The sequence below is a fragment of the Triturus cristatus genome, chromosome 11 (genome assembly GCF_964204655.1).
Source record: "Triturus cristatus chromosome 11, aTriCri1.1, whole genome shotgun sequence".
Taxonomy (NCBI): domain Eukaryota; kingdom Metazoa; phylum Chordata; class Amphibia; order Caudata; family Salamandridae; genus Triturus; species Triturus cristatus.
In genome coordinates, this window is record NC_140594.1 from 280,386,635 (window position 1) to 280,401,403 (window position 14,769).

At 52.2% G+C, this 14,769-nt stretch overlaps 1 protein-coding gene across 1 annotated transcript in view; it reads left to right on the forward strand.

Moving 5' to 3' along the window:
- The window catches only part of TBC1D10A (TBC1 domain family member 10A), a 380,613-nt gene that overhangs the window by 308,943 nt on the left and 56,901 nt on the right, over positions 1-14,769 (forward strand). Inside the window, exon 6 of the mRNA XM_085635860.1 lies at positions 14,145-14,210. Within this exon, the coding sequence (XP_085491986.1) occupies positions 14,145-14,210 (66 nt within the window). The remainder of the gene's footprint in view (positions 1-14,144; positions 14,211-14,769) is intronic.

Sequence of the window (14,769 nt, forward strand, 5' to 3'; positions counted from 1 at the left end):
AAACTTTGGCCGAGAGGGCTCATGGATGGATTGTACTTAATGATTATAAATAGGGCTCCCGGTTTTGTTGTATTTATTTTTTAAACGTTTCCGTCTGCATTTATCCATATTTATTCTTTGGTCATTTTATCTGTATTTATCCACTTTTTTTTTTTTTTTTTTAAACAATTTTTATTCTTTTCTTTCAACACAGTACAATACATCAACTGTTGATCACTTATTCGTTTTCCAGCATATAACAAGATCTCAGATCTCAAGTGGCTCAGCCCCCCACCTCCCAGCAACACCCCCACGCATCCGCTCTACCCCGGCAGCCACACCCCATATGTGCGCCATAGAGTCTTGCACCTCAGTCCGCATCAAGGGTTTCATCATCGAGCGTTGGCGGTGGCTCACATATATCTCCTCGATGTTTGTTCCATGCCCCCCATACTTTAGACCATTTTTGAGGACACCCCCTCCCGATGTACACTGATCGCTCGGCTATCATAGCCCTATCAATGTCCCTCCCCCATACGGACAGCAGCGGCACCTCTCCCACCCCCCACTTCTGCGCTATGTTCCGCTTAGCTAGCACGATTCCCACTGTAGCCCAGCACTGAGCCTGCCGGCCAAGGTCGTTATGTTCCCATACGTTTAACAGGCAGCGCCTGGGCTCCGGCACCAGTGACACACCCCCCGCCTGGGACAGCGTCCGCATCACTCGCCTCCAGTATTCTTGGATTTCGGGGCACTCCCAGATGGTATGATAGAAGGTACCCTCCTCCCCGCAGCAGGCGTAGGCAGAATGGATGGGGTGCTCTTCCTATTTTGTGTAGCGTGTACCTGGTGTAAGATGACCAATGCAAAATCCGGAGCTGTACCAATCGAAGCCTGGAAGGTATCCCCGCCTCCCGGGGGGACACCAGCGCCTCCCTCCACTCAGGGTCGTCAAATTCCCCTACATCGCTGGACCACCTCTCCCGCAGGGTTCCCATAGGGTCTGGAAGATTATTTATCAGCTTCCGATACGTGAATGATGTGGCTCTCTGGGGCATATAATCTGTGAGTAGCCTGTCCTCCAGTGGCGATGCTTCCGGAACTATGGCACCAGGCTCCAAAGCGGAGAGTAGCGCGTGCTTAATTTGTGTGTATCGGAACCATTCCGAAGGCGCCAGCTCGTATTGTTGCTGTAGGCGCGCGAAGGTGATCACCTCACCTTTATGCCACATGTCGCCCACTGTGGAGATCCCGATGTCGTCCCATTTATCAAAGCCCTTGCTATGCCGAAGTCTCCCGAGCTGTTTCGTATCCCATAAGGGCGTGAGTTGGGTCAAAACTCCTCTCCACCCCAGCCGGGCCTGGGCCGCATGCCATACGGCCACTGTCTGCCTCAGAGGGCCAATGAGGTCTGGGTTTAGCCTCCCATCGTACAAGGGCGATAGCATACCCCTCGTGCCCAGTAACTCTCTGTCCGCCTTGAACGCCGGATCTGAGTGTGGGGTGTGGAGCCAATAGTTGATGACCTTTAGCTGCGTCGCCCAGTAGTAAAGTTGGATGTCGGGAAGCGCTATCCCCCCGTCGTACCAGCCGCGGGTGAGTTTGGACTGTGCAATACGCGCCGGTCCGTTGTGCCACAGAAGACTAGTCACCTGCGCCGCAATTGAACGGAAGTACGCCGGTGGTACGGCGTATTTTCCAGCACGTAGATGAAGCGAGGCAGGGCCATCATCTTAAAGAGCGCCGCCCTCCCCAGTAGGGTCAATGGCAGCGTCCCCCCGTGACGGACATTTTGTCGAAGACGATCCAATGGGGGCTGAAGATTCTTCTGATAGAATACAACCGGGTCCGCAGTGATGTGTATACCCAAGTACTTAAATGATCCTTCCGCCACCCTGAGGGGACAATCCGCCGGTAATTGCGGTGGAGGGCCACACAGCACGTACATGACAGATTTGGACCAATTTATCGTGTACCCAGACGCTTCGCCAAAGACCCTGCATATATTGAGTAGCGTCAGGATGGAACGCCGCGGGGAGGCCAAATATAACAGGATGTCATCCGCGTAGAGAGAAACCCTGTCCTCCCAACCATCCGACCACCTGAGTCCCCTTATCGAGGGTTCCCAGCGTATCCACGCCACCAGAGGTTCCAGCACAAGGGCAAACAGTAATGGCAACAGGGGGCAACCCTGGCGCGTGCCCTGGGACAGGGGGAAATCGTCGGACATATGCCCGTTGGCCGCAACATGGGCCACCGGCTTGGTGTACAGGAGTCGAATCCAGGCACAGAATTTGGGCCCAAATCCCAGATGGCGAAGGACTGAAAACAGGAAGGGCCATTCGACCATGTCGAACGCCATCTGCGCGTCCAAAGACAGAAGCACCGCTGGTTCTCCCACCCGACCCGTCCGGGCCAGCACGCCGTGCAGACGCCTCAGATTATGGGACGTACTTCTGCCGGGCATAAAGCCAGACTGATCCGGATGTATAATGTCGGATAGGTGCGGTGTCAGCCTAGTCGCCAGCAGCTTGGCCAGAATCTTGGCCTCTGCATTAAGTAACGAGATGGGGCGGTAAGAAGTACACTCGCCCGCCGGCTTACCTGGCTTTGGGATGACCACTATAGTGGCTGTGCGCTGATCCGGCGGGAGTTCGCCCCGTCGCAAACTGTTGGAAAACATATTGAGCAGGTGAGGAGCAAGCGTCCCCATCAGCCTCTTATACAGCTCAACCGGGATGCCATTTGGACCTGTCGCCTTACCCAACTGATGCGCTCCCACCGCAGCCTGTATTTCTTCTATTGTAAGATCGGCTTCCAGGGCCGTCATCGCAGTAGGGGCCAATCTGGGCATATCCTGATCCTTAACGTACGTCAGCGCCTCCTCCTCTGACATGGAGGAAGCGGAAGAGTAGACCGCACAGAAGTGACCTGCCAGGGTGTTCACTATGTCACGCGGGTCAGTCGTTACCTGATCCTCCCCGGAACCAAGCTGCGCTATCCACCTAGAACCGCCCTCCCTTTTATCCAACCATGCCAACAGCTTCCCTGTCTTGTCCCCAACATCGTAGATTCTGTGTCGCGTGGCCTCTAACCGTCGCCTGGTACAGTCCGCAAGGTGCTCCTTATATTTCACCTGCGCCACCTGCAATCCCCGGGAGGTCGCAGGCGACGGGTGTGCGGCTTGACGTGCCTCTGCCGCGGTAAGATCTGATTCTAGCGACTGCAGCTCAAGATGCTGCTCGCGCCTGTGCGCCGCAATGGAGGCGATCGCGTGTCCTCTCAGGACTGTTTTGTACGCCTCCAGAGGACAGCCGGAGAGTCTACAGAGGAGGTGTTTTCTTGGAAATAGAGACTCGTAGCCTTCCCGAGTGCGCTGCAGATGGCGGGAACCTGGAGACAACCCGGGTGGATGGAGGGAATACGGCGTCTAGTCAGGTGATAGTGCGTGTATTGTAGTAGTATCGGGGAGTGATCCGATATGCCCCTGGGCCTGATTTCCACCCTGTCTACATTCTGGAGACTGCCCTGCGAACCCAGGAAGTAGTCTATTCTGGTCAAACTCTTATGCACCCCGGAATAATACGTGTACTGGTGTTGTGTTGGGTGGTGAAGCCTCCATATATGTCAACCCAAGTGCCTCGAAGAAACTCCCGAGGCGAGATGTCCCCCCTCCACCAGCCCGCTCCGGGTGGCGGTCAAGCAGACCGTCCACTACCGCGTTGAAGTCGCCGCCTACAATGAGCTCCCCCTCCGGCAGATCAAGCAAGAACCTGCTCAGCGCAGGAAGTGCCGCAGCATGCAGGGCAGGAGGAATGTAAACTGTAACAATATTCAGGGGGCGCCCTTCCCATTGGGCATGCAACGCTGCAAACCTCCCCGACCCACTAGCCCGAGTGTGGTGTATGATTAATGGGGACTGTTTTCTTACCATTATACCCACCCCGCGGGAACCGGAGGAGAATTCAGAGTGTATCACCATTTTGTACCCCCACCTATCCATCGCTTTACTAGCAGTGCCCACTAGGTGGGTCTCCTGCAACAGGACCACCGCAGGGGAGCATCTCTTGAGACTCTGGAGGACCAAACCCCTCTTAATCTTGTCGCCTAAGCCGCGCACGTTCCACGTAAGTAGGGAGAGAGGCTGTGCCGGAGTGAGGGGGACCCCAGTGGGCTGCCCTAGCGCTGTGTCAGCCATCCCCACAGTTGGAGTAGCGCAGAGCTGACGCTATGAACGGATCGGCACAGGCCGTGCCTGCAGTGCATGGTGCGTGTACTGTGTGTTGAAACAGATGTGGCATTGTAAACAAAAACTGTGGAACAAAACCTACGAACAATCCCTTACCCCCCCACCCCCTCCCTGCCTCCCTGCCATACGGACTCCAAACTGCCCGCCACCCCAACTCAGCAGAGTGCTCAAAACCCAAGTCCCAAAACAGTACTTGCGTGTAGTGGAGCGGGCAGTCCGAGGAAGGCCAAATACTTCCCCTTTGCCAAAGTCCAACTGTCCACCCCTTGAAGTATAGCTGAGCAGGCACCGTCTATTCCCATAAGTCATCCAGTTCTCGGCACCTTTGAAAAACAGCAAAGAACATCCAGCGCGGAGCCCCGCTGCAGCCTAGGGCCGGTCCGATTCCTCCTCTCCCGGATCCAGGTCGACGGCGTCCTCCGTCCCCTCCGTGCGCCGCCTCCGCCTGTCCGATCTCCCAGTGCCGCCCGCCTGCCGCCAGCCCTCGAGCCAGTCGCGCGCCTCCTCCGGCGTCTCGAAAAACAGGGTCTTACCCTCCGCCACCACCCGCAGGCGCACTGGAAAGATCATGAAGTAGGGCAGCTCGCGGGCTCGCAGCGCCCTCTTGACTTCCAGGAAGCTTCTCCGCCGCGCCGCCACCGTCGCCGTGAAGTCCGGGAAGAACGACACCGTCGAGTTCTGAAGCCGCAGCGGCGGCGCCACCCGGGCCGTCTGGAGGATGACATCCCTGTCGCGAAAATTGAATATGCGGGCCAGTACCGGTCGGGGGGGCGCCCCAACCTTGGGCTTACCCCCAGGCACTCTGTGGGCGCGCTCCACCGAGAAGAACGACGAGAGACCCCGAGGCTGCAGTCTGGTTTTTATCAAATCTTCTACGTACAGGTCCATGGCGGATTTCCCTTCACTTTCGGGAATACCCGTGATTCGTACGTTGTTGCGCCGGGAGCGCCCTTCCTGATCGTCCATCTTTGCCGCCATTTTCTTGGTTTCGGCCTCCAACTGGGACACCCTTTGGAGCAGAAGAGTAGTGTCTTTCGTTAAAGCGGTGGTGGCTTGTTCCACGTCCGTTACCCTGGTCGACATTTTTTGGAGGTCCGCCCTGAGTAGGGACACATCCGTGGAGCTGGACCCCACCGTGGTCTGCACTTTGGTGAGAGCTACCATTATGTCCTCCAGCGTCACTTTAGGCGCTCCAGCCTCCACATCTGCCTTATCCGCCCTCTCATTCCTCTCGGCCCCCGCGGCAGCGTCTTTAGTGTAGGCAAACTTGTCCAGCTTACCCTGCTGGTGCGTGCAATTCCCCTTCCCCGACATCCTGGGGCCGGTGAGCGCCGTTGCGGGTCGTCTCCGCTCTTCACCAAGCAGGCCGGGGGGCAAGGCCACCACACTGATCGGAAACGGCAATCAAGCCCCCAGCTGGCAGCACCTCAGCCCGGGAGGACCGGACGGCCACCGGCACACATGAATAACGTTGGGTGCAGTAGGTGTGAGCACCGCCACTCCTCACCTTTCCTCTCCAGGCCCCCACTTGCGCAGCGCTTTGCACAGGGCCACGCGAGGGCAGTTGCGCACCAGGCGATGGGGCTCCACCGCCGGGGACCACAGCGCCGGACACAGCTTAGCAGGGCGAGCTCCCTTCTCCCGGATCACGCCGGTGGCATTCCCCCTGCAGGGGCTGCCTCACGATGCTCCCAGTGCGGGGCACTCCCACCTGGCCTCAGGGCGTGGACGAGCCCCGTCTGCTGCAGCGCCGCCTCTTCCAGCACGACGCTCCGATCCGGTCGTCTCCGGGAGCTGCCTCAGTCCCAGGCTCCCCCGCACCGCGTCCGGCCTCCAGCCAAATCGAGGCCCCGGTCGCGGCCGGCGGCGCAGGCCGCAAATGACGGGTCGACGCCGAGCAAGCCCCCGACCACGTAGGAGCCCCAGAGTCGGCTCAGACGGCGCCGCTTCGTGTAGGCTGCCAGCCTAGCGCAATTAGGGACAGGTGACTGAACGGATAAGTGCACGGATGGCAGGGGAGTCGGCCTCACCCTCGGAGCTCCTTCAGGCTGCGGCCATCTTGCTTGGCTGCTAGCCACGCCCCCCATCCACATTTATTTTTGACGCAAAAAAACCCCGCTAAAGCTAGTATTTTTCTACATTTATTTAAATTGACATGCACGCTTGCACTATGTTGTTATAGCTGTGTGTTTTAAATGGGAGCCTATGCTAAGTGCACTTTACATATTGGGAGCAAATTTCGTCCCTGTCCTCTAAGAAAAGATGCGTGAATTAGTGATTTTGATAAGATCTCATTTGCGCATCTGTATTGCAAAATGTCAACGCATTACTACCTATTTAACTCACATTTAATCAGCCATCACAGAGAGTGTCTGCTCGAAGAATATCAGATCATTCTTAGTGTTAATACTTAGAAGATAGAACAGACGGGCCAATGTAATCCATGATGCCAGAGGAGAAGGGAAGTAGGAGGGCTCAGGGAGACAGTTCCTTATGCTTCATATATGTTCTTCGGGTGATCAGTGCTACACGAGGTGCGTGGATCTTGAGTCAGAGTCGGTATTTGCTTTTTTACCTTTTTCTTTATTCAGATCTAGGGTTTCCAGAAAGCCCTGTGTACGCAGAACACTAGTTATCCAGCCGTTGGGTTGATATTTACATCAAACAGATCACTGCATTCTGGCAGTTGTAGACTTTGCCTGCTTCAGTTAAGGCAGAGGAGCTAACGCATATGATAACTATATTATGCACCAAGGAGAATTGAGTTCATGGTGTGAGGTGTATGTGGAATCATCTATACGTTGATATATGTTTATATATCAAATATGGGATACGTCAGGCCATTGGACCTTGATGAGCATTTTTGGGATAAATTGGTTGTAAATTGCCGTGTCACTGTCCCTTACCCACTATTTTTGCTCAAATAATTTCACCAAAGATTTTGGTATTTCTTATTGCCAGACCTGCCGACTCGCATTTGCCCTGGTGTGGTTCAGTATATTGGCACCGTACAGCCATCTACTAAACAGCTGATATCACACTGTGAACACAAGGTGAGATGGAGACTCTTACACTGTGTGGGTTTCAAGTTCATGCGTGGAGGATCTGTATTTAGTTTTGCCTCCTTCACCCTCCTATACAACTAAAAACAAAAGGTTGCTGGAGTTGTAGCCGGTGTCCTGGGGTGTTTTCACACCTCTTAATGGACATCAACTGCTTGCACTGCTCCAACAATTATCTTGCGTGAACTACCGCTGTGAGGGGTGCTGGAGTGTTTCTGCAGACAGCGCTCCCAGTTCCCCCGTCTGTGGAGCAGTTTCAGGGCAGCAGTTTCCCCTTTCTTTTGGCCGCCCCTGTGCACCGCTGTCTCGGATTTTCAGAGGAGCACAGAGGCAGGAGGAGCATTTGTTTTGTAGGTATTTTCCAATTTTTATATATAAATACAGGCAAAAACCAAAACGTTTTCCGTCCATGTTTATATGTAAAAATCCGTTTAAAGGGAAAACCGGGAGCCTTAATTATAAAACTCTTATGCCACAAGCTTATTAGAAAATAGGAGTTAAACAGAAGACAAAAGAACATTTTTTAAAGTTGTGCTTTGGCATTTTACCAAAAAAAGACCAGAAAAACTCAGTGGCTACGGTGGTGGGAGCCAGTTACGCAGTGGTGTTGCGTAGGGCAGCCGAGGCCCTCCACCTCGAACTCCCTACAGTGGCCGTCAGGACTACCATCCTGACAGAAGTGCTTCAGCCGGTGGCAACCTCTTCGGAGCCCTTGCTGCCTTTTAATGACGCTCTTTCTGACGTTCTTTTGGGCACTTGGTTCAGGCCCAACACAGGGGCTCCTGTGGACAGGAACGAGGCCTGACTCCATCGCCAGGCTCCGGGCGACCCCCCTCTTTCTCTCCCAACAACCCACTCCCGAGAGCTTGGTTGTCCAAGCCTCTGCTTCCCAGAGCGCCTTCCCTTCCGCACCTCCGGATAGGGAATCCAAGAAGCTGGAGCAGCTTGGCAAGAAGCTGTTTTCATCTGCCAGCTTAGGGCTGCATATCGGTGAACACTGCATGCCTCTTGTGCCGTTATTCCCACTCCGTGTGGGATACGGTTGCGCAGGTGCTGCCCAACTGTCCGGAAGAGGCACGGACATTACTCTCCCAAGCTATAGCAGCTGGGAGAGACTCCGCAAAGTTCACTATTCGTTGTGGGCTTGATACCGCCGACTTGCTGGGCAGGGCGATTTCCACGATGGTGGCGCTTTGACGCCACGCCTGGCTGAGGACAACTGGTTTCTCAGGGGACGTCCAGAAAACTTTGATGGACATGCCCTTTGATGGCATTCGCCTTTTTGACAAAGCGGATAGTGCATTGGAGCGTTTTAAGGACTCACGGGCTACGGCCAAGTCCTTGTGCCTGTCGGCCACTCGCCCTCCTCTGCCTTCCTCTTTTCGCTCCTTTCGTGGCCACGAAAGGGGTGCCCCAACACGTTCGTTCCAGAGCCACTGGCCTGCGCAGCAACATTCTCAGCGCGGCCGTGGACGTGGGAACCGTCGAGGCGGTTCATGGGGCTAGCGGACAGGTCAGTCCACCTCCACCCCCGCAGCATCAACTGCAAAGCCTTCCTAGTCCGACCTTTCAGGCCCATTAAACGCCAGTGGGTGGTGGAATTCACCATCATCTCCCCCACTAGCGCAACATCACATCGGACAAGTGGGTGCTGCAAATTGTCTGAAGAGGGTACTCCCTCCCTTTTGAGACTTCCCCTCCAGCCATGCCACCTCAGTATCACCGAATGTCGGGGGACCATCTTGCGCTTCTTCAGCAGGAAGTCACGGCCCTCTTGGCCAAGGCGGCCTTCGAGCGCGTTCCTGGGCCAGAAGTAGGTTGTGGTTGTTATTCCCACTACTTCCTGGTCCCCAAGAAGGACAAGGGTCTGTGTCCTATCTTAGACCTTCGGAACGTCAATCGCTTCCTCCAAAAGGAGAAGTTCAAGATGCTCACTCTTGCTCAGGTCTTGTCTGCCCTCGACCTGCAAGACTTGCAGGACGCTTATTTTCATATCCCCGTCCTGCCGGCCCACCGGCGTTACCTGCGGTTCACGGTCGGCCACGAGCACTTTCAGTTCACCGTGCTCCCTTTTGGCCTCTCCAGTGCCCCTCGGGTGTTCACGAGAGTGATAGCGGTGGTCGCAGGTAGTCTGCGCAGATCAGGGGTTCCAGTCTTCCCCTATCTCGACTGGTTGTTGAAGGCGAGCTCGCCCCAGGCAGTCGTCTCCCACCTCCAGACTACGGCCAACCTCCTGCATTTGCTGGGGTTCTCCATCAAAGTGCCGAAGTCGCACCTAATTCCCTCTCAGAAGCTCCTCTTCATCGGAGCAGTTCTGGACTCGGCGCAGTTTCTGCTTTATCCTCCCGAGCAGCGAGTCCGGGATATTCAGGCTATGATTCCGATCTTTCAGACTCTTTTCCGGGTTTCGGTCAGGATGACCCTCCGGCTACTGGGCCTGAACGCCTCCTGCATCCTGTTAGTTGATCATGCCAGATGGCATATGCGGGCTCTGCAGTGAAGTTCCAGTGGGCACAGCATCAGGGCAACCTGTCTGATCATGTCCACATCTCGGAGGGCACTGCACGACAATTGCAGTGGTGGCTCACGAATCGCGATTGGGTCAATGGGAGATCCCTCTCCCTTCCCCAACCGGAACATTCAGTTGTGACGGACGCTTCCCTTCTGGGATGGGGCGGACACACTTGTCGAGGCGGAGGTCAGAGGAATCTGGTCTCCGGCGGAGTCCCGGCTCCAAATCAACCTTCTGGAGCTTTGAGCTATCCGACTTGCACTGAAGGCATTCCTTCCCTCTGTCAAGGGAAGAGTAGTGCAGGTGTTCAGACAACACCATCGCTATGTGGTACTGCAACAAACAGGGCGGAGTGGGGTCGTGGACCCTATGTCAAGAAGCTCTGCGCCTCTGGACATGGCTGGAACATCAGGGCATTTCCATGGTGGTACAACACCTGGCAGGTTTTTTAAACGCCAGGGTGGACGAATTCAGCCGCAGGGGCACGATGGATCACGAATGGCGTCTGAACTCGGACGTGGCGCAAGGTCTGTTTCAGCAGTGGGGAGAGCCTTGGTTAGATGTATTCGCCACCGAAGAGAACGCGCAATTTCATCAGTTCTGCGTGTTGGAATTTCCAAAGTGGCACTCGCTAGGCGACGCCTTTCGTCGCGAGTGGAGTTGTGATCTACTATTCTCCTTTCCGCCTATACCACTTCTACCCAGAGTGCTGAGGAAGCTCAAGAACGACCGGGCCCAAGTAATTCTTGTGGCTCCGGTCTGGGCTTGAAGAGTATGGTATCCCGAGCTACTCAGCATTGCTATCGATCCCCGATCCGACTGCCTCTTCGGGAGGATCTTCTGTCGCAGCAACAGGGGACGGTCCTCCACCCGAACCTGTCCAGCCTCCACCTCCTTGTGTGGAGATTGAGCGGCGGCAGTTGACGTCTTTTGACCTGCTTCCCCAAGTTTGTGATGTAATCTTGGCAGCCAGGCGTCCCTCCACTAAGACTGTATACGCTTGCAGGTGGAATACGTTTGTGGCATGGTTCACGGCAAAGGCTGTCGATCCCCTTTCTGCCCCTCTTTCAGAGGTTCTTCTATTCCTCCTTTCTTTGGCCCAGCAGGGCTCTGCTCTGGGCACCATCAAGGGCTATCTCTCGGCCATTTCAGCCTTTTAACGGCTTCCAGATCAGTCTTCCCTTTTCAAGTCCCCTGTTGTAAAAAGATTCTTAAAAGGCATTACTCATCTTTTCCCTCCTGTTCCTTTCATAATGCCTCAGTGGGACTTGAACCTGGTTCTGACATTTCTGATGTGTGCTCCCTTTGAACCACTTCACAACTGTCCTCTTCATCTTCTCACTTTAAAGTCTGATTTCCTGGTGGTTATCACCTCTGCCAGAAGAGTGAGTGAGCCCCAGGCTCTTTCATCTAAACCTCCTTTTCTCTCTGTCCATCCGGACAAAGTGGTTCTAAGGACTCGTCCATCTTTTTTGCCAAAGGTTGTGTCACTGCCTTTCACATCGGGCAGACCATCACTTTGCCCACCTTCTTTCCGCCTCCACATCCCTCAAAAGAGGGAGAGGCTCCACTGTCTGGACCCAAAACGTGCACTCATTCTACCTGAACCGCACACAACAGTTCCGGGTAGATGACTAGCTCTTTGTTGGCTACGTGGGCGCCAAGAAAGGTCGGGCCGTGCACAAGCGGACCATCTCTCGGTGGGTTGTTCTATGCAGAAAGGCTTGTTATTCTTTGGCTAAAAAGGAGCTACCGGTGGGGCTGCGCGCCCGTTCTACCAGGGCGATGGCAGCCACTACTGCTTTGGGACGGGGAGTTCCCTTGCATGACATCTGTCAGGCAGCTACGTGGGCCTCGCTGCACACATTTACCAAGCATTACTGCCTGGACAGTCAAGTCCGGAGAGACGGCTTCTTTGGCCGTTCTGTTCTCCAGGATTTTCTGGTGTGATCTTGGTTCGCAGACCCACCACCGGGGTTGGTATTGCTGGGGTATCTATTCTAAGGTAAGGAATCTATCATTACGTGTTTCTTTCAGATGCACAAGTTACTTACCTTCGGTAACGATATATCTGTAAGAAATATTAGTAGTGATAGATTCCTTATTGCCCCACCCATCCTCCCCGTTCTGCGACCTGATTTCTAGGGTTGTCATCCCTTTTAGGGCCCTAGTTTCAAGGCACCAGTGGTCAGTTTCTTGCATGGGTCTGCGTTCCTGGCGCGGAAAGTCGTGTACAGAACTGATGTCAGCGCGTGAGGGCGGCGTCTAAGTAGCTGCCGCGACGTCATCTCTGCGACCACGACGCCAACGACGGATGTGGAGCCTTAAGACTCCACCTACCGACGCGCAGGGGTACTGCTGACGAAAACTTTCCGGATCCAGTCTGACGCCTGGGTGTAATTCTAAGGTAAGGAATCTATCACTACTAATGTTTCTTGCAGATCTATTGTTACCGAAGGTAAGTAACTTGTGCTTTAACCCAGAATAGATCCAGCTAAACTGCCGACTTACAAAGTACCTTGATATTGTGACTGAAAGACTCAAGCTCCAGCCACAGGCGACAGCAGAATAGCAAGCAGCTAGACTACTTTTACTGAGCACTTTAACAGCCAACCTACATGTGGGCCTGTATCGTCCATCCCATGTTTGCAACTTTAAGCACAAGCACTTTATCCATGCCTTTACCCACTTTAAAAAGTTTGAATAGGCACTCTGAAGTACAAGCACTTTGTCCCTGCTTTTACCCACCTCAAAAGGACTGAATAGACAATAAAAACGAGACTTGATATGACCTCTACCTATAGCATAACAGCAACAAACTCAGTTTTGGGAGACTGTATTTTAAATGTTAAAGTATAAATTAAGACAAGGATTGTTTTATGTACTTTTAACGCCCCAGTGGTTTTAGATTGTGAGTTTTAATTAACTGTACAATAAATTACTTACATACTTGCACTCTGTGTCTCATTAGTGGCTTCTCAGTCTACAACACTGACAGGCTTGATCTGCTTTCTAGCTGAATCCTCTGAAAAGTATATAAGGAAAGGCAGTAGAAGCCTTGTGTTGGGTCCTTGTACCAGTAGCTTCTACTCACAGCACTTGTTCCTTAGGACTTGGGTTTTGGAATCTATTATGATTCATCATATGTTGAAGAGGGACAGCCTGCACAGGCTCAACAGAATTCAAAAATGGATTCCAGGACTCCCAGTTTATAAACCCACCTGAGACTTTTCCCATTTTCATTGTAAATGTCCCAAAAAAACGGAAGCCTACAATGCCCCATAAAAATAGGCTGTCATGACACAAAACCAGTAAATTCGTGAAAAAATATCCAATGCCATCAGTCTACATGTAAACGAAGAATTCTGTACCACTCTGAAACCATTCTGTAAAAATATCCGCTGTGTCACAATGAAGTAAAAAGACTGCAGCATCCGCTGTGAAGAAAGGTGATCAATTTTGAGCTGAGGAGACTGACATCTACACTAAAAACTGCTGTGTTAAAACCTATGATCAAAGCTAAAAGAAATGCAAAAATCCTTTAGTGCTGGCAGAGTTTGGTACCTTACAAGATGAAAAAATCTTTCAAGAAGCAGTTAATCTCTTTTATTGGGCTCCTATAAGCAGAACACAACCCAGGGCTAATTGTTCCTTAGTTGAGAGCCATCAGCTAACTCCTGTTCTAAATCAACAAGGGGCTTTGGAGCTTTAGGATCACACAGTCATTATCAAGTTATTATTATGCCTGTGTGCAGTCATGACATCTCAGCAGCAGCTGATGGGTTCAGGATCAAGAGGAAAACAAAATTGGTAAGATTGGTAGACTTTCTCCTTCAGAAGGCTAAGATGAAGTGGGGTCAGTCTGGTGTGCTTTTGAAGATGTAGGCGAAAGATTCTGGTCCTCTCCTCGAATGCATGGCTATAATAATTTTCTCCCAATCTTCTCACTTATTCTTTTTCTCTTTAGTCTCCTCATCCATCAGTCTTCATCTGGACTGACTTGCTGTCCTACCTTCTGTCTGATGTTTTTCTTCTTCCCATCGTATCTATAATGTCAAGCCATCTTCCATTTCCCTTTTATTTGTCATGTGCCCTATTTCTCCTCCTGGAATTATTTCCTTCTGTTTAATGATTTTCTCTTATTCCCTCTTCACCCCCCTCCAATTTAGTCTGCCTTTCCCACCAACTTCACCCTCAATTTTCCCACTGACAACAGCTTCTCTACAGTTTTTCCAGTCTTTACTCTCACTTCAGTGTAATATGCCATCTGTTTCTTTATTTGCTTTCTTTTTGCATATTTTATTTGAAAATAATGCATTTCTGCCTTGTTTTCATGATATAGCAAGCATTCTGGTGCCTGGTGCAGATATGCGAGAAATACCTCCCAGGGTACTACAGTGAGAAACTGGTAAGTGGTGGAAAACATTGAATCCTACCATAACAAGCTTTGATATGTCTGCCTAAAGGAAACCACAGATGTCCACTGTAATGGTAATTCTCTCCAACATGGGACAGAACCTTTTAACCAATACAGTCTTCCTGCCAGACTTTACTAGTGCATTGTCCTTTGCAGCCAGCTGTGCATCATCTGCCTATCTAGTAGTTCATATACTGATTTTTAGCAATGCTTTCTTTGCACTTGATCACCTTGAAGCTCAAAGTGCGCCTTCTTCAACTAACCCCAACTACTGTTGGAGACCTTTTATTAAGTGCCCCTGTTTTAATGTCTTTTCACAATCCCACGGTAGATTATTTTACTGAACACAATATCGAGCAAAAAAGTATTTGAAGCATATTTTATTTTGCTCTCCCACGTGTATGATGTAATGTTTCTAGTTCCCTCTCACAACACAAACCCCACTTATTGGCAGAGTGTTTTTTACTCCAGCCACATGTAGAAGTCGATAATGTGTTCCTGTCCAAATTACTCTGGTCTTTAGATTGATTTGCTATAATGAAATTTAACT